We start from the raw sequence: 20,128 nt of genomic DNA on the forward strand, positions 1-20,128 counted from the left end.
GCTTTTTATACAGTATTTTACTGGGTCCTGATTCATGCATGTTCAACATCAAACGGACTACAAATGAATGGGTTGATGGGGAGGGGTGTGAAAATCTTACCATGCTTTTGCTTTGGCGCTGTAACATTCTTTGATATAATAATGGAACTAGAATGCTGGGCAAGATATATTTCAAATTTTAAAAAACTGAAATCTAATAAATCTTCTCTCTGCTCACAACCTTTATGGAATTTGTATGTCGTTCAGAAATGTTGCCAGTTGGGTTGATTTCCAATGGTTAGAGTTGATTTGTGGGTGATGCATTGAGCCCCTTTTGTTTTAGCAATGGTACCCACCCAAAACCCCTTGAAATAGGATCAAAATCACCATGAAAATCACGTGCATCTGTCCAACTGGACTTAACAGAACCCTCAGAAAACCTACAGCCCCAACTCCTGTAGTTCCATCTCCTTTTAAATTTGAAATACTGAACTTCAATTTCCCCTCTTAGTTCTTAGTATCCTTAGCACTAAAGAATTCCAGACAGTCTGTGGAATGATTCGGCAAAGCGTGTTATGGGCTTTTTCTGCATGTGCAAATTGAATTTGGAGGTAGTGAAGTGGCAGGCTGAACTGTTCCCCACAAGCAAGAAGAGTTTGGATTTGATATCCCGCCTTTCACTCCCCTTCAGGAGTCTCAAAGCGGCTAACATTCTCCTTTCCCTTCCTCCCCCATAACAAACACTCTGTGAGATGAGTGGGGCTGAGAGACTTCAAAGAAGTGTGAGTGGCCCAAGGTCACCCAGCAGCTGAATGTGGAGGAGCGGAGACGCGAACCCGGTTCCCCAGATTACGAGACTACCATTCTTAACCACTACACCACACTGGCTCTCAGTGGCAAGGCCCAGACATCCGTCCTAACATCCCATTGCACACATTTCTGACAGACAGTTTGCAGTGGTGTACAAGCTGGATTCATGAAGCAGCAATCAGAAGACCTATTCAATCCAGTCAGAACAAACTGTCACCACAAGTGGGAAATGACCCACAAATGTGTGAAAGTTTCTGAGTACAGTGGTTACATACGCTTCAGGTTACATACGCTTCAGATTACAGACTCCGCTAACCCAGAAATATTACCTCGGGTTAAGAATTTTGCTTCAGGATGAGAACAGAAATCATGCTCCGGCGGCGCGGCGGCAGCAGGAGGCCCCATTAGTGGTGCTTCAGGTTAAGAACAGTTTCTGGTTAAGAACGGACCTCCAGAATGAATTAAGTACTTAACCCGAGGTACCACTGTACTGTTTATTGCTAAGAACCGGGGGGGGGGGGGGGGACGACGAATCGCTATTCCAAACATGAATGACATGAAGAAAAAATTACTCAGAAACAAATGTATAAGATCTTCCTTGCCATTTTACCAGAAATGAAACGACAGATCTTTCGAGGTCACCTCCGATCAAATTATTGCAGGCTATATTTACATATTAAATGAGCACTGCACCTTCTTGCTTACCAAAAAATATTCATGAATGAAGGTTTCACAACACTGCATGAATATTCTCCAGTACTTCCGAGTCTTAACCTTCTATAACATCCCTTCTCTGTGTCCTCCAAGCCTCCCTTTTGGACGGTTATGATGCTAACAAGCTTTCAACAAAACTGGTTTAAGAAAGTATTCAGAAATTCCAAAATTGCTGTTATAAATGAGCCAATATCCCAGATCACACCCACACCATACATTTTATTCCACAAATAATCCTGAGCATGGCAGTCTGTTAAGGGTGCTGAGAAGTGTAGCTCTTTGCAGAGTAAATGGCAATTCCTGGGATTCTACTTTGATTTTTGTGGGGCAGGGGGATGTTTTAAATGCATAGTTTGGATGTGACCTTACAGTCAAAGTCTTGTCCTACCAAGCCAAAGAGCAGATCACGAAATGATTACATGTCTTCTCAAGTGGTGTTCATTTTGAAGGGTTGCTGTTACTGATTGTGCAGCCTAAAGTTGCAGATGTTGCTTATTTGGTAAGACATACATCAGATTTAAGCCACTAAGTTAGAAAAGCTTATTTGTCTTGTTTCATACAATGTTGTATGGATTCCCTTTTTGTATAACTTACCGATATTGTGATTATTTCTAATTGTTTCTGGTAGGCTTTTGAATTGTGATACTCACTGTTCATCTAACCTTTTGCGAGACGCTCTGAGCACCATTTTGTGAAAAAGTGCCATTCAGACAAGAATGACATGTTTAGCAACATAGTTAGAATTAGTTCTTTTTTCTGGGGGGGGATGCAGGTGTACTCATACCCCTAAACATTTTGTGAATCTAAGTTTGGCCTCATTGAGGGGCAGTATTTCAATATGAGTAGGAAAATGAGAGTACCCCTAAACATTTTATTTGAGGAAAAAAGCACTGGTTAGAATATTTGTCAAAGATTGCAGACGAGGTTCCCTGAACCTCTACTCCAAGGCTATTGAAAAAGTTCCAGCGCCGAGATTTTTTAAAAGGGGGAAATACTGCAAAACAAAGCCATGTAAACCTCTTTGTTTGTGCAAAAAAACATTTGCAGGTCTAACTAGGACTGCTTGACTTTGGCGGACAAACTGAAACATCTCTAGGGACATTGCTTTCATTTAAAATAAACATATGCTCCCGTGAACACCTAATGATCCGTTCTCAAACCACTTAAGTGAAATTATTCCACAGTATGTAATTTCAGGATGGTTATGAATGGCCTTATTGCAAGCCAGGCTAGCAGCGCAATCCTTCACAGAGCTTCTCAGATGCAAGTGCGATTGAGTCAGCTGGGTTGCCCCAAAGTAATTCCCCCTGAACTTAGTGGGAATGCCCTCCGAGTAGATATGTGTAGGATTGCAGTGTAGCTTTACATCTTTTGACTCTGGTGCACATTCCCCCTGTCGCTGTTGCTTGTAAGTAGCCCATTTCAGGTGCATCCCTCCTCACTGTCCACTGCTGATGAGAGCTTAAGTTCAAAAACATATTTTGAAGGCACCATGTTGGCTACTTCTCACCTGCTCAGTAGAATCTATGCAAGGGCAATGGTTTTCCTGTTCTGTAAGCTCTCGTGGGAAACCAAGAAGCCCTCTTCCCACTACATAGGGGTGCAATTTGACCCAGCTTTATGCTTACATATGGGCAACGCATCTGACTGCATGCGAACTTCTACCTCCCTGGAGCCTTTTACATAGGTGCGGGAGGAGATATTTAGGGCCAGGCCCGGTAGTAATTCCTCAGATTCCTTTGCATGTGTTTGATGTCCCTAGGAAAATAAAAGGGTGGAATTTGCATACTTTGCTGCTTCCCACAAACCTGTTCTTCCCTCGGAGCTCTGTTAACATAGATTGCAAGGTGTGCGCAACAATACACTTCTGGCACCCAGCGAGCGTTACTCTGTAGTAGCAGGAATACATTAGGCGCCGTCGGAAGGGCGAGCAGAAATGAAGCTTTTTAAAAACTGAAGAAATCTGGTATTTTATTTAATATTTGGCCAGGACAAGGATTCCAATGGGTGAACTACTGAAAAGGGGAGGAACAGCATAAACATTTTGCTTTTCTGTAGGTGCAAGGACCAAAAAAACGAAAATTAAAGTAGGGAAAGAGAGTTTTCTAGATAAGCCCGGTTGGTGGTCGTGTCACACCTTCATGAGGAACGGCAGTTCTATTTCTACTTGCTCGGCAACCGTCTGGTTCTTATCCAAATGCTCCCCACCGGGAAGATGCCAGTTTCTCATGGACTAGGCAGCCCACCCTGCAGCATTCCTGAGAATTGTACAATATAATCTTGAGTCAGCAGGGCGGATTAGCCACTTTTCATTGGGCTTGCACTCGTGACCTTAACAGTAGAACTGCAGAAAGCAAAATGCATTACGCACCTTTGCCATAGTAACCCTTCCATGTACACATCGCAACTTACTTAAATACACACTGGAAAAGGAAAAGAAACAAAAAAAGCTACCATTTGTTTTAAATTATGTACAAACCCTATATTTTTTTTTCTTCTGCTTTTTTTTGATTATACATATAAATACAAATTAGCTATTCTTCTAAAGTGGTTATAATAGTAAATAAATACAAAATAACAATCTGACCTTTATACTTCATGTGCTGAGGGGGGGAAGGGGGGGGGCGCTTAAACCCATATAAAATGTACAACTAATACGTTTAAAAATCTTTAAAAGGAATAATTCTCTGATTAAAATATTTTTTCCTCGCTTTTTTTCTGTAGACATAAATAGATTTTTTTTTTTCAAAATAGATGCGTTTAATTCTCCATTTCATAACATAAATAAGGTCTTCATTGGGAAATATTAAAGTGTCAAGTTTTGTTTTGTTGCATTGGTCCATTTTCCGCCCTGCCGCCACGTCAGCGGCAGCCACAGCCCTCCACAACCATGTCTTGATAATTCTTTAGTACCACCTTCTCGTTCTCATCCAGGTAGAGCATGGAGATGGGACTCAGTTCTGTCGGCACGCAGCAAGCTTTGGGGATTTTGGGGTTGACGGAATTGACAAGAGTCTGAACAATGGCATGGTTGGTGGAGTTCAGGTGGTCTGCCAAGGGGAAGGGGCAGTCACCGTGGCAGTAGAAGGCACTATAGCCCGGCGGGGCCACTATCCAGTCATTCCACCCCACGTCGTTGAAGTCCACGTACAAATCGTGCCGTTTGCAATTGGACTTGCGCTTGTTGTGCTTGCGCTTGGCCTGGCGCTTGTCTCTCTTGTGGAGAGGGTGCCCCTTTCCGTCGTGCCCAAAGGTCACTAGTAACGGCCGGATCCGAGACCAGCTGGCATCGTCCTGATGCAAAGACCTGCTGATCCGGACGTGCCTCTTGGAGGCAGTGCTCTCCCTGGGGTCCAAGTGAGCCACTTCTACCACAAAACCATGGTTGGGTTGTCCATGTGCAATCCACCGCATGATAGCCGGTGTCACATCAAACGTTTCCCACTTGCTGGCGTTACGATGCACCAAGCGCGTGTCCAAAAGTCTCGTGATGGGGTCCTGGGAGGCCTCTCTCTCGGGCTTTACGATTTCATAAATATTAATACGGTGGTAAGAGCTGCCATTGCTCTCAAAAGCGTCTTGAACATGCTCCCGAAAAACCTGAAGCTCAGCTGAAGTGATGAACTCCCCCTCAGGGATGGAAGTTAAGTTGAAGAAGAAGCGCCGAGATGTTTTCCCACTTCTTTCTGGAAGTTCTTCTAGTGTTTCTGGTTTGGGGGAGAGAGAGAGAAGAAGAAGAAGAAAAACACAATCAGTAACGCAGATAATGCCACGAAATATTTGAAGTACCCTATGGTGCTGGAGGAGACTCTTGAGAGTCCCATGGACTGCAAGAAGATCCAACCTATCCATTCTGAAGGAAATGAGCCCTGAGTGTTCACTGGAAGGACAGATCGTGAAGCTGAGGCTCCAATACTTTGGCCACCTCATGAGAAGAGAAGACTCCCTGGAAAAGACCCTGATGTTGGGAAAGATGGAGGGCACAAGGAGAAGGGGACGACAGAGGACGAGATGGTTGGACAGTGTTCTCAAAGCTACCAGCATGAGTTTGACCAAACTGAGGGAGGCAGAGGAAGACAGGAGTGCCTGGCGTGCTCTGGTCCATGGGGTCATGAAGAGTTGGGCACGACTAAACAACACAATAATAGATATAGAAGATTCCCCATAACATTAGCATAAGCCAATACGTGTGCTACGTTAGAAATTCAAAAGGCTTTTTCCCCTTTCCCTTTTTTCAGTTGCTCTTGTCTTTCTGTTTGTTTAGGCAAGCCCACGAAACACGATGTTAAAATGCTTCCTTCGCTGCCGCACATTTTCGATCTCATAGGAGTGCACTGCGAATTCCAGGTGGTCGTAATAAGGGGGAAGAAATGTGAGGCATTGCTTTGGAATTCAAGGGTATTAAAGAACATTTTTTAACACTGTGGTTAGCAGGGGCCCAGGGAGAGTAATTAAAAACTGACTGAGGATCAAGGAAAGGGATTGCATTTCTTAAAGATTTCCCTAAAAAAAAAAAAAACACAACGCCAACAACAAACCCCTACCTCCAGTTTTCATGTCAGTCTCTCAAAAGCCATTCCAAAGGCATTGTGCCACAAGTTTCATGATTTACAAAACTTACTATCCAAAACCCTGTCTCGTAATTATAGACCTTTCCACAAAGCACACCCAGTCATTTTACTCAAGGAGGCCCTAAATGAAAATAACTTGGATGGGTTTAGTTGTTAAACCATTCGGGCGCCCTCCAGATGTTTGGGACTATAGCTCGCAGGCGTGCTGGTTGGGGCTGATGGGAGCTGAAGTCTTAAACATCTGCAAGGCACCAGGTAGGGCTAGTTGTTTGCATTGTTCCTGCAATGGACAGCATTACAGGAATGGGCAACCAAGTCACACAGATCTATTGAACTGCAACAGTCTACAGCTGCATCACATGTTGGGCAAGTTCATCATCCATACTGCCTGTCCACTGCACTGCTATTACAAACAGTTAACTGCAAAATAGGGGACAAACAGGCATACAGACTCTGCCGACCTTGAAGGCGCTTTGTGCCTTGTCCTGCTCTTTTCTATAAAATCTTCTACTAATTTTAACTGTTGAAAGCTCACCCCCTACATAATACTTGTTATTACAGGTGGGAGCAGAGGAATGAACGTTTGCTTAAGTTTGTGGCTGAAATTTGAACAGGAGACAGGCAGTATATTGGTCATCGTCTAAAGTGGCCAGGGACACAAAGCACCACTTCCTTTTTGTTCTTTTTAATATGGATGGCGTGAGGAGGGGTGGGGGGAAGGCTCAGGAGAGGGGATGAAGACATACTGGGCAGGGGGAATTATGTGCATCCCATGTGGACGATTGGAGCACTCTCAGATAGTTTAAAGGTGTGAGTTTTGCTTTTTGGAAAACAACATTTTGGGGAAATGAAGTACTATGATTCAACATTTACTTATGACCAATAACACTGTACAGTATTGCTGCCAAATTTAACTAAACCATTGAGGCTAAGGGTGAGGGAATCTGCTGCTCCCAAGGTTGATATTGCTGGTCTACAATTTCCACCATCTGACTGATGGGAGTTGGAGTGAATCTTCATTTGCACTTTGGGTTCAGAAATAGATTCATGTGCAATTCAAAGAAATCTAAGAGAAAGCAATGGGAAGATTTGACCTGCCCTATCCCCTGTTTTATTCCAAGGGCTCAGTATGTGATACAATATCCATATTCTCAAATAGCCTCTAAATTGGGTTACGAACAAGCGATGTGTCCAGCCAAATCGGTAAACTACGCAATGATAATACCACCACACATAAATGCAACAACTGTGGCTAAGTCTAAGCATATTGTGAACTATCTTAACAGCGACATTGCTCCGTTGGTGTTCCATTTACTTGGAAGTGTCACCAATATTGAATTCCAAAGGAACAAGTTTTGGATTCCAGCCTAACTGTTCCCACTGCAGCTTTGGAAACACAACAATAATCCAAAGGTATCTCCTTATTCCCCAACATCCGACTTCAGAGTCCCTTTCCTCTATGGTCACCTAAACAAGAGCTTGCATTTAAAGGACACAAGTCTATGGTGGACAACGGGTATCTCCCAAGCATTTGCAGGAAAGCTAACTATAATTGGCTCCCTCTAAATGTGGTTGTCCTGAGCACTCTACACCCATCTGCAGTGAGGCCACATGAATGCCTGAGCACATGGAGTCTCTTGCACGGGTGGCCCTGACATGCTTTAGGGTGAAACCACCTGGTGAAGTGGCACCAAGATATGTGCAGGCTACAAAATGGCAGGGAGTGGTTTGTGAACAGCATTCTAAGACTCCTTTCAAAGCGCTGGCTATAGGTGAGGTGTGTAGCATTTGACAGCAAGATGACTTAGGGTCGGACTGTTCTCCTCTCTCAGCAACTCTGTAAAGGGTAAAGGGACCCCTGACCATTAGGTCCAGTCGTGGCTGACTCTGGGGTTGCGGCGCTCATCTCGCTTTATTGGCCGAGGGAGCCGGCGTATAGCTTCCGGGTCATGTGGCCAGCATGACTAAGCTGCTTCTGGCAAACCAGGGCAGCGCACGGAAACGCCGTTTACCTTCCCGCTAGAGCGGTACCTATTTATCTACTTGCACTTTGACGTGCTTTCGAACTGCTGGGTTGGCAGGAGCAGGGACCGAGCAACGGGAGCTCACCCCATCGCGGAGATTCAAACCGCAAACCTTCTGATTGGCAAGTCCTAGGCTCTGTGGTTTAACCCACAGTGCCACCCACGTCCCAACAACTCTGTAAGCATCTCTAAAAAGTGCCAGGACAACAAGATGAGGGGATGTGGGGAACTGTGGACCCCTGTTCCCAACCACCCCAGCCAGCATGCTCCAGTGTTTAGGGCTGATGGGACTTGCAGCCCCAGCAACATCAGAAGGGCCACAAATTCTCCATCTCTCCAGAAGAACATCCAGTCCTTTGAGTCTACACTCTTTCCTGGGGTTTCCACCCACCACAAACCCCTGGTGCCTTTCCTTCAAGATCTACTTCACCCTTGTTTTTCCTTGCCCTGTCCTGATGGGAGTCCCCCTGCTTCCTTTTACTCAGAGGAAAAACTGCCGCAGTGTTTTTATCCTGCACTGCCCTGTCCCCCAGGGCCATCTTCTATCCTCACCCTCCCGCATCTGGCGACTCCTCACTACCTTTCAGAGCCAGCAACTGGCTGCCATCTTTCCGTCTCTTTCCACCCAAACCCCTCCTTGCCTCTTGCTTTCCCATTCCCGCCCTGCCCCCGCCTAGTTTTGCAACAGGGGAAAAAACAGCCGCTCACCCAATGGCTAGGGAGGGTTCGCGAGAATAACAAGCCACAGCCACGCTGTGTTTACCTCACATTCGATTTGTTTTTAATTCCTGCCCTATCTACATCATTGGTGCTTTAATTGGACACTTCTCTTAAGTGGCTTTGAACTGACATGTGCAAAACAAAGGCAGAGCTAAACAAACCCCCGCCCCATCCCAAAAAAACCCCAATGAACCCATGTTTCGCATGGTTGCAAAGGTGCAAAGGCAGAGCTTTTTCTGCCTTTGCCCAGAGAGGTCAGCCAGAGATTAAAGATCAGTGGCAGAGACTCTACTTATGTGCTTGCTGAGGAGAGATGTTAGGGGAGTAGGAACCAACACAGTGGCTCCATGGTTGTGGAATTCCCTACCCAGAGAGGCAAAATCTTAGAATTATAGAGTTGCAAGAGGCCACGAAGGCCATCTAGTCCAACCCACTGCACTGCAGGAAACTTTGTCCAAAGTGGGGCTTGAACTCACAACCATGAGATTAAGACTCATGCTCAACTGACAGAGGGAGAGGCCTCTTACTTTAACTGGGCTGGTTTATGAGATTGGATGTGACGGGGAGCGGCGGGGGGGGGATATTGCAAGCCGCAAACAGTGCACTTGCAACAAGGGCCTGTGGGTTTATTAAAGGAAATAAAGAAGCAATCTAACAATTTGCTCAAATAATTTGTGGCACTTGGAACTGCGAGGAAAAGTAAATGATCGCGTCAGGTTTTTAGAGCTTTCGGAGAAAAGTTAAGTGTGTGTGTGTCTTTTTCTGTAGCAAGCTACGGCAAAACAGCGAGAGGGAAAAACAGGTTTTCCTGCGGGTTCTCTGTAAGCACATCTGTATCCTGGTCACAGGAGGTGTGGAACCTGCAGCCCTCCAGTTCTTGCAGCCCTCAACCGCCAGCAAATTAGCATTGAACCAGTTCCTCCACACTGTTTCTCGTATTTAAACCCCACTATTGTCTAGGCACTCCCTTTCCTCTCAAGCACACCTGTGAAAGGGCCTTTCAGTAGCTGACATGCCAGGGAGACGCCTCGGGGCATAAGGTGGTGATGATGATTATTACTATTATTAATTAATTAAACTTCTATACTGCCCTTCCTCAGAGGATCACTGGGTGGTTTACAATATAACCCCCCCCCCCCGAAAGACCTACCATAATGGTTGTATTCCCTAACATCCTTTCTATTTCCCAAGGCCTTTAAAAACTAACCTGTTATCTCTGCTGCTGTTTTAAGGCGGCTCTCTCTAGATAAGCTGCTTTTATGTGTTTGCTTTTATTGTAGTTTTTTTTTGGGGGGGGGGAGAGAACAGCCCTTTGGATCAGCTTGAAAGAACAGCCTTCCCACAATAAATAACAGACTTAGGGAAAGACTTAGACCTGGGTTCAAGTTCTCTCTTGAGCTATATAGATCACTGGACTGCATGGCCAAGTCATTGCTTCTCCGCTTCAGTGGGACTTACTCCCAAGCAAAGGGGTGTAGGGTTGTCGCCCAAGGGTTTATTTTGCTGGAATAAGGATTGTTGCAGAGTTGCAGCAAGGAAGCTGACCGAAACGCTTGCTAGCCTTCCCTCCTTCTGCCCACTCATATATGTATGTAGTTCTGCGTTAAGATGCATTTTGGCACAATTGAAATGTTTACTGGAAGTTCTCCCATTCATTAGTTTTATATTCACACACACAAAGCAGCATAAGCCACAGTGCAAGTTTAAGTTACACCATTAATCTCTTTCCTCATTAAGACTTGCTATTAGTTAGAATAATCACTACGCAGGCCACACCCCTTGTGGAGAAACTTAATTAAAATACATATTTATGTATCTTTCCTTGCCAGCCCAGCTCTATACTATATGTAACCTAAGCAGCTTGCTTCCGTCTCTCTCCCCACAATTCTACAATCCATCAATGCCGCCCGTGAAAAGGTTGACAACTGCAAGTTTATAGCCTTTCTGCAGAAGACACTAGTTTCACATCCTCTGAATGCTTATAATTTGTACACGTTGCATCCAAGTATCTGTGGCTGGGATGCAGAAACACAGAAAGGAACCTGTAAGTCTAGCTAATTCAATGTGACTTTGCTAATCACACGCACACAAAAATGTGCTTAGGGTCATAAATGGAGGGGAGAAGAAAGGAGATTGCCGCAATCATGGTGAAACTTTTGGATTTGCATTGAACAGAGATGGCAGCAGCAGCAGCAGCAAAAAACAAAAGGAAAAAAACACTTTGCAAATACAATGTAAAGCTTTGCCCAGTAGTGCTACAGACAAGTTCATTCAAGTTGAAGGAACTCGGATATAAGCACTTTGCATAAAAGTTCAAGCAAGTTGCCTTTAATTTAGAAAACTGGCCTAGTTGAAAAATACAAGAATAAGTGGCAACAGAGCATCTGAAGATTGTGTTGCATTTACTCCCAATTGTTCTGTCTAGTTAAGTACATATTTGCTTGTGGCTTTTAATCTGAGTGACCTAAAGCCCCAGGTGCCCATGAAATCCAGTGGGCAGCTGCTCCAAAACTTATCAGCCTTGCTTTCTGAAGGGCTTACCTTAGGTCTCCACTAAATCTAGATTTAAACAGAAAACAAAGTCATGGTGGAGACAATACAATTGATTGTTAAATTGATCTCTCACGGGGATTAGATGGGGATTAGAAATCCTTCCAAGTTACCCTGATTGCCAACTGTAAATTAGACAGACTATTTTTTTCCCCTATTTAGCCTGCAACATATAAATTTATTGGTAGGAACTCATAATCTGGACAGAATCTGTAGAATTAAAAAAATAACCACCCACTTTTCTTGCTCTGGATCAATGTAAGTCAATTTTTGAAAACTGATAAATGAATATGGCACAGAACAAAGAGTTCGGCAGAGTTAGAAAGGTAGTTTGCCATTCTTAAGGTTTAATGAAACAAACATAGCCAGCAACTAAAATTGCTAGCTATTTAAAGGGGGAAATGTGACATTCCTCATACTCCTCCTCATTTTTGCTCCAGGTTGTTTCCTACCATCTGTACGTTCATCACCTCGAGGAAAAACTGGTCTCTACACTCCTCTGGGCAAATTGGCCACCCACATTATTAGCATAAGCATATGCGGGATACTGGTTCTTTAGGAGGGAGGGAAGTGAGATTCTGCCGCCAACACAATGGCAGTGACAGGCTCAATCTTCAGAAACATATTTAGAAAATTAAATAAACTTTTTAAAAAAAATATATCAAAAACTTTAATACACCTTAGAACATGGGTAGGCAAACAAAGGCCCGGGGGCCGGATCCTGCCCAATCGCCTTCTAACTCCAGCCCAAGGACGGTCTGGGAATCAGCATGTTTTTACATGAGTAGAATGTGTCCTTTTATTTAAAATGCATCTCTGGGTTATTTGTGGGGCATAGGAATTTGTTCATTCCCCCCCAAAAAAATATATATATGGGCCCCCACAAGGTCTGAGGGACAATGGACTGAAAAAGTTTGCTGACCCCTGTCTTAGAACTATGGACTGTGCTTTTAAAAATGTCTCAAAATGCAAGGCCATGTGTTTCTGTGATGTTCATCACCATGCAAAGGAGGGGATACGCAACGTGTCAGTGTTCTTCAAATAGCATTTTTTTTTAGAAATCACAGGCTGAAACTGCAATCTTTGGGTTGGTTGTAATTCCGGAGATGACCCATGGAAGTCAATGGGATGACTAAGTGAAGTCTCACCGATTCCAGCGGGTCTGCTCTAACAATGGCTTGCGCTTGGATCCAGCCCAGGAGGCTTGGCAGCCATGCAGAGATAACCATTTCTGTTCATTTTGGGATCCAAAAACTAATGTGCATGTACTGAAAGGGGCATGGTACTGCCTTCACATACACATCTACGTTACTGCAAACATGGTTTCATGTTTTGAAAGCTTCCCACCCACCACAATCATTCAAAATAGTGGCCAGAATTAAACAGATGAGTCCGGTCACACAGCACACAGAAGGAGAAAGAGGGAGATTGTTGCAAAATGCTTGAGATGTTGAATTCCTCCTGGTGCTTCCAGGTGTGAACTTTGACTGTGAAAGAAGGCTACCTATTTCCAAGTCAACATGGGCAAGATTAGTTTCGGAACCCTGATTCATTTTTAAATGGTTGAGACAGGCCTGCGCTGAACTAAGAGGAAGCCAAGAGGAGTTAGAGCAGAAACACCACAAGGAGAGACTCACACTTCAGCTGTATTCACACAGTGCGGTAATCTCTTCCTCCCTAGCATAGATGCTCAGAAGGAAAAACCGTACATTTAAACTGCACTTTTCAGCTAACCAAATTTGAGCGATACGCTTTGTCTCGTTAGAACATACCAGTGTAGCAGCAACCAAACCAGGCAGAGATTCAAATTGCATAATGAGGAATTCACAACTGCTTTAATAGCAAGAGATACATCGCATATATCTAATGGGTGAAGTGTAAGGAGCACAAGAAATCAAGGCCATTGCTGCATTTGGCACTGAGCAGATTTCAGGCAGGGGTCTGTCTGCATCCTACCTGGAGATGATGGGAACAGGTGCTCCCCTACTGTGGGCCTTCCCAAATATCCAACCACCAAACATCTTGGCAATTGCAGCATTCCAATTTGCAGGGGGCAGGGGAGTGGAATCTCCAAGCCTATTTTTGTTAGGGCTTGAGCAGTGGAAGCTAAGAGCATCCCTCCTTACCTTCATGGTGAAAGCTCCTGACAGTATTGGCTCTGCTGGCAGCTCTCTCCAGGTTATAGTCCATGGTTGTTGGCTTCTGGCTGGTGTGCAGATGGTAGAGCTCCAACATATAGGGAGGGATGATGATGTCCTTGCTTGGGGTGGGCCGCCGCGTGAGCCCAAACATATTGAGCAGGCGCAGTTCAAATTCGCGCAGGATCCCTTCAGAGAGTTGCAGGGGAGTGACGCGGCCCAAGTCTCCGCTGAACCTTCTCCTGTCGGCCACCTCCGGGATGAGGCTGGCCGAACCACCCAGCAGTATGTGATAAAGCAGCAGTGCTAGTAGAGAGCAGGTCCTGGCAACCATGGTCATCAACCTGGGGAGAATGGAAGAGGTTGAGTTGGGCAGGCAAGGAAGCGTTATAGGGCAAAACCAGCATGAGCAAAGTGTAAGGTCCTTCTGAGCTTCACGGCTGCTTTCGCTCCATGAAACATAGGAAACCACCTTCTACAAAGCCATTCCATTGGTGCCATCGAGCTCAGGCTTATCTGCCACCAAAGGTAAAGGTACCCCTGACCATTAGGTCCAATCGTGGCTGACTCTGGGGTTGCGGCTGGGTTTATTGACCCAGTACAGCTTCTGGGTCACGTGGCGAACCAGAGGAGTGCACGGAAACGCCGTTTACCTTCCCGCCGGAGCGGTACCTATTTATCTACTTGCACTTTGACGTGCTTTCGAACTGCTAGGTTGGCAGGAGCAGGGACCAAGCAACGGGAGCTCACCCCGTCGTGGGGATTCAAACCGCCGACCTTCTGATCGGCAAGTCCTAGGCTCCGTGGTTTAACCCACAGCACCACCCGCGTCCCTTTATCTGCCAGTAGTTTTGTATAATTTCAGACGGAATATGGCCAAGCCAGCCTGGAAATGCCAGGGATCCAACTAGGGTCTTTCTGAATGCAAAACAGTAGTTTTATCATTGATCTATAAATAACCCTTCCCAGCTCCCATGGTCCTTGTAGGTAGGACCTTCTCCATCTCCCTGAAAGTGAAGTGTATGAGAGACAGTCCTGACCCCAGTGGGAACTTTGGTACTGACATGAACTGTGACAGGATATTGTTTTTCCTCTCTCTCTCATATGTCCACAGTTGCTGGGGTGGGTAGCAATCTGCCAGCACATTATGGAAGCTGCCCACGTGGACTAAGACTGGTAGGAACTGGTATTATGGGCAATGGGGAATGCGAAGGGAATTCACAATCCTGTGGCTGAAAGGCCCAAGCAAAGCCCCCAAATGGATCCTCTTAATCCAGGAAAAAACAGGTTATACTCAATTGTCACTCAGAGTAGACCCACTGAAATCGATGGCCATAAGTAACCTGGGTTCACTAATTTCAACAGAGTAAACATTAGTCGAATACAACCCATAGAAGCTGCTATCATTCCTCTAGGCAAGTCACACAAAACAATATTGGTAACACACAACCTGCTCCCCACCATGGACAACTTTGCGATTGCTGGCAAAAGAAAGGACTGTGTGAAATGGAAATTTCAGAAGGGAGCAAGCACATGAAAGACCCTGCAGTTTTGGGTGGCTCACTTAAAAACGCCACCCACAACACTTTGAAGGAAGGGTGGACTAAAACCCTCCAGCAAGATATTGACACATTCCTCCATGATATGGTGTGGAGGATACCTCCGCAATCCCATGAACTTTCATAATTATATTCACAAGCCCACACCGTGGCTCCTGGGCTATTTGAGTGCAACTGTTCACTCCAGAGAATAAATAGAGACAGAACTGTTATAATTAGTATTGTGTGAAGAGCCCCCAAGCATAGCTGCATGCTGGGACGTAGCTGAAGGAAGGAAGCATTGCAGGGTGTGGCGTGGTGGGGTTTTGAGGGGAGGCTGGAGAGCCAGAATTATGGGACTGTGATATTGGAGCTGCTTCCTAGCCTGGCTCTGCTGCACTGGTGGGAGCACAAAACCCGGGCATACATGTAGCAGAAGGTGTGGAATGAAGAGACAGGAGGTGAATATGGTAAAGAAAGAACAAGTAATCACGGAGTGGCTTTTTTAGAAAGGAGAATTACATGGGGAAGGACATGTGCCTTTTTGACTGCAGTGAAACATTTATCAAGAGGAGCTTCCAGCCTCCTAGGTCTGCAAGGAGAGTGGGCTTTAAGTTTTATTGCCCATCGATTCCCCAAGGGCTGGACAAAACCACTGGAAACAATTAGAGGATGCACCAAGGCAACAAGTCAGCACAGAATGAGGCATTCAAAACCAAGTGCACCTGACAGTGTGCTGGATTGTGACCTGAAACTGTCTAACTCCCCGCTTTCTCCCCCTCACTCCCTTCCTTTACATCCTGTAACCTACACATAGCTAATGGAAACCTTATTTCATCTCTCCCCCCCTCCCCCTTCGCTCCGTATTTTAATAGTTTGGGGATCCAGCATAATGAGCGGGGCATCGGCAGCCACAAGCAAAAGATTGCAAAGGCTGCTAGCTAGAACTTTATCCATGTGAGCCGTTTCATTCATTTACATGGAGAGAGCGCCTTTCTGCTGCTTTAGTTCAGGGGCGCGTGCGCTCCTCTAGTAAAATGCTTGGACGTGCATTTAAGTTTGTTGGAATTTCTTCTTTTCAAAAGCCTGCTACAGTAAAACAGAGCTAAAACTCTACTCTCCAGCACCCCTTTCCCGTGCCTCGGATTCATTCGGCTACGGTAAACGATCCTCTCTAACTGTTAAGAGGCCAGCCCTGATGAACTTGTGGCCCTGCAGACTTCGTTGGACTCCACCTCCCATCAACCCCAGCCAGCACGGGTGATGGTCAGGCATGATGGGAGCTGTAGTTCAACAACATCTGGAGCCAGTTCCCCACCCACGGTTAATGCGCGGAGATGTTTCTACCAAAATCAATGGGATTTGCGAATGGAGGTGCGCAGGGGGCGCGTTACAATAATGGGCTAGAAAGGGACTCAGGTTTCAGAAGCTCCCGAAACAGCGGTGGGTGGGGATCCGGCAGTTTGCGGAGCGAAGCGATACACCCCGAATAAAGCAATTTCAGCAAGTGACCGGGCCAGCAGAGCAACACAGGCAGCAACTCCGGAGGCCTGCTGGAAGTGTTTCCCAGCCAGGACATCTTGCAATATAAAGGATGGGATGCTGCCGCGTAATAACCTGTCCAGTACTCTCCCCGCCCGCCACCTGTGGCCCGGGATACTGCAAGGCGCTTAGGATGGGCGCTGCAAGCGGTTAACTTGCACAGCAAAGTGTTCTGGGGAAGAGGGCAGCTGGGGGGTCTTGTCACGGGGGAGAATGAGAGGGGGGAGCAAAAGAGGACTGTACGGGACACCTCCCGCATTCTCTCAACAAGTGAGCAAGGTACATGCCACCAGAAATGTCTCGTTTACCATTAGCTTTAATTCATACTACCTAGGAAGATTCGCGACTGTTTTTGTTGTGGGGAGGGAGGTATGGATGATCAACCGTCTGGAGAACGCGGAGGAAAGAATCCATAGGGAGTCCCCGCGGAAAGTTTCCCGGCAGGTGTGGCCATGTGCCGAGTTCGAAACCGCGCGCGCCCTCCTTCCCCAACGCCCCCCGCCTCCTGCTACCTTTTAGGATCCCGCCGATCGCTTAAGAAGCAGCAGCAGCACACTCGGGCACGTCCATGGAGCCACCCTCCACATGGAAGTAGCGTGGCCGATCAAGCCGGGGGGGATGTGCGATCCGTCCTTTCTTTTTCTTTTTGGGTGGTGGTGGTCTTTTCCCCCCACCTCCTTACTCCGGGGTCGGGGAGAAGAGCTGTCCACGAGCGGCGAGGAGCTGTGCTCAATTTCCCTCCCTCCCTGGGAAGTTTGCGGCGAGCGCAGCCGAGGCAAAAGGGGAACCAAACGTTCCAAGCGCCTCCGAAGCCTCGCTCTCTAATCGAGCTCCTCTCCAGCGCTGCAGCCCGAGCTCGCTTCTCGGCGCAGAGGAAGAAACCTCCCGGGCATGGTCTCGCTCCTGGTCTAACCTGGACGAAGCGAGGAGGAAGACGAGGAAGAAGACGACGTAGACGCGGCGGTCGCGGATTTGCAGCTGCTCTCTGGCCCGCTGGCCTCTCCCGGGCGCCGCATCACTCCCGGCTGCAAGGGCGCTGCCCCAGAGCCAAGCTCGGGGGAAGAGCACGCACCGCCGGCGTCCTTCTCCAGGGCCCGGCCCGCCGGGGAAACATGCTCAGGATCCGAAACTGCCAGGGAAAGGAGCCGCGGAGGGTCGGGGGCGAAGAAACGTCCCTTTCCCGGGCCGAGAGCCGGCAATGCGCGCCCCCTCGGCGCTCCTGCTCGGATGTCAATAGAAAGCAGCTCCCTTCTCCTTAAGAAAATGCCTTTGGCATCAGCAGCCGTGAAGCGTTGGATTCCGCCTCCGATCTCTCCAAACGGGCCACTTTCCCCCCACTCCTCTGGGTCGTGCGCTTTCGTTCCTGGTTGCAAAAGAAAAGCAGCAGCAAGAGCGAGCAGGCAGAGTTAGTGGCCCGACCAGCCGCTGCCGCTGCTCCTCCTCCTGTTGCTGCTGCTCGGTTCCGGCGGCTCCTGGTGGTGGCTCGGCTGCAAGAGCGCACGACCCGGCTCCTGCCTCTCTCCGCGCGTTGCGTGCGCCCTGGGCTCCGGCGTCGAGCGCTTCTTGCTGCTTGTTCCTGCTTCTCCTGCAAGCGGAGCTGCCTGCGCCGCCCTCTCTTTTTCTCTCTCTCTTGGCGGCCTCTCCCTCTCGGGGCTTTTTGTGGCTGCTCGGCTCGGGCTGAGGTCACGGGCGCGGGGGCTGGAGGCGCGCTCGCCAAGCGCCAGGCGGCCTGTGAGCGAACCGGGAGAGCCTAGGCGAGGCTGGCGCGGCGGGTTGCTGGTGCTGCAAGGAAGCGCGGCAGGGCAGGCGGCTTTTAAAGGGAACGCCGCCCCCTTTTTGGACTTCCCTCCTCCAGGCGGCCCCCCCTCCAGCTTACACACACACACACACACACACGCATACAAGCAGGCACACATACGCTCAGCCCCAGCCGCGGAGGGGTACTGAGCGCGCTCTTCGCTTCTCCTCTGCCACAACTTTCCGGATTCGAGCCGTCAGGCTCGCCGGGAGGAGGAGCTGCCGGAGCTCCGGCCCGCCGCGAGACTTTTCCTTGCCCGCCCGGCCCGCGCTTGGAAGAAAGATGTACCTATTTCTTCACGGCGCTCGGCAGCTCCTTCGGGAGTGGAAATGTTTCCAGAGTTGCGCGTGCCAAATGCTTCTGTTCCGAAAGGGGGGTTGGAAAGGATAAAGCTCTGCTTGTGGAAGACGACGACCGACTCCCCCCCCCCCTCTCCCTCCCTCCGCCCGCTCAACATAAAGAGGGGAACTTCCTAGGGCTAAAGCCGAGATTTGAAACGACCCTGCAACTGCGGATCGATCGAGCGCAGGAGCGGGACGCTGCGCTGCAGGCAGCGCGGTTCAGGTTCCCTTTGGAGTCGCCGCGGCCCCTGCCGCGCTCTGCCGTGGCCCGCGCGTCCTCTGCCCGGTACCTGGACTGCAACCAGAAAGGCACTTGTTATTCGCGTGATATCCTATGACCCTTACTCTTGAGTTAAACATGTTTGCGATTGCTGTTGCTTTTGAGTGATCAAACGACGTAGCAGCCCTGTCTTGGGTTAAGTTTGGCACAGCTCGCTTAAGTCAGCCAATAGGTTCAGGCGCGCCTATGGCTGCCTACACACCATCCATTTAAAGCGCGCGATTCCCACCCCACCCCCAAAAAATCCTGGGAACGCTGGTTTGTTAGGATGCTGGGAATTGGAACTCTGTGAGGGGTGAACTATAGTTCCCCGGCGACTTTGTGGGGAAGTAGCGCGCTTTAAACGGATGGCGTGCAGGCAGCCTAAGCGTGCGAAATCGGATTCTCAACGTGCCTCACAATCCTGGAATCCTAGATTGGAAGGGACCCTGAGGGTCATTTAGTCCAACCCTCGCCAGTGCGGGAATCTGAACTAAATCATACAAGTCAAAGGACCACCCAACCTCTGTTTTAAAACCTCCAAGGAGAGTCCACCGCCTCTCGTGGGAATATGTCTGTTTCACTGTTTCTTACTGTCAGAAAGTTCTTCCTGCTGTCTTTTTGCTCAGAAGTCAATCCTCCGGTGCTGGGGGGCAGGGGGCTACGAAAGGGGAGCCGTTTCGTGGAGTTTCTGCTGGGACTTTTGGGTGATCCAGAAAGCTGTTCCCCTTTCCTCGGATCAGAGCGGGCAGTGCGGGAGTAGAGCAGCTTTGCTTCGCCTTATGGCCACCGAAGGCCTGGCCCTGGAGCAACAGCAGAGGCAGTTCAGAGGAGACGGCAGGCTTGAACAATGATCCATTATATACGTCCCTTTTGTCTATACGTGGAGGGGGAGAAGTAGAGCAATTCACAGGTCCTGCCTCTGCAAATCGGATTAGCTTCGTGGGGTGGGATTTACGTGTTTACTGTCTTTGAAGGTATGAAGGTCAAAGAAAGGGAATCAGAGCACTTGACAGAATCCAAACACAGTGAGGAAATGACATAATATCCCACCTGTGCACGAAACATACTCTGTAGGGTGTTCTACAGAAAACGAGAATAGAGAAGATGATGCAGAACTCTTCTAATTTAAGGAGACCCCCCT

At 47.8% G+C, this 20,128-nt stretch overlaps 1 protein-coding gene across 1 annotated transcript; it reads right to left on the reverse strand.

Moving 5' to 3' along the window:
• Positions 1-3,959: 3,959 nt before the first annotated feature.
• BMP2 (bone morphogenetic protein 2) lies at positions 3,960-18,372 on the reverse strand. The gene is made up of 3 exons (XM_083431083.1): positions 17,099-18,372; positions 13,495-13,850; positions 3,960-5,210 (listed from the first exon to the last, which is right to left on the reverse strand). Exons 2-3 carry the CDS (start codon positions 13,844-13,846, stop codon positions 4,366-4,368), a joined length of 1,197 nt encoding a protein of 398 aa, XP_083287209.1. The 5' UTR covers positions 13,847-13,850; positions 17,099-18,372; the 3' UTR covers positions 3,960-4,365.
• Positions 18,373-20,128: the final 1,756 nt, after the last annotated feature.

This window comes from Podarcis tiliguerta (assembly GCF_965153285.1).
Source record: "Podarcis tiliguerta genome assembly, chromosome: 3".
Taxonomy (NCBI): Eukaryota; Metazoa; Chordata; class Lepidosauria; order Squamata; family Lacertidae; genus Podarcis; species Podarcis tiliguerta.

Bases quoted from the DNA above. Each gene is read 5' to 3' on its own strand.
- BMP2 (XM_083431083.1), bottom strand. From the start codon at position 13,846: ATGACCATGGTTGCCAGGACCTGCTCTCTACTAGCACTGCTGCTTTAT. The intron at 5,211-13,494 runs GTAAGGAGGGAT...CCCCCAAACCAG, and splicing joins CAGGAGCTTTCACCATGAAG to AAACACTAGAAGAACTTCCA.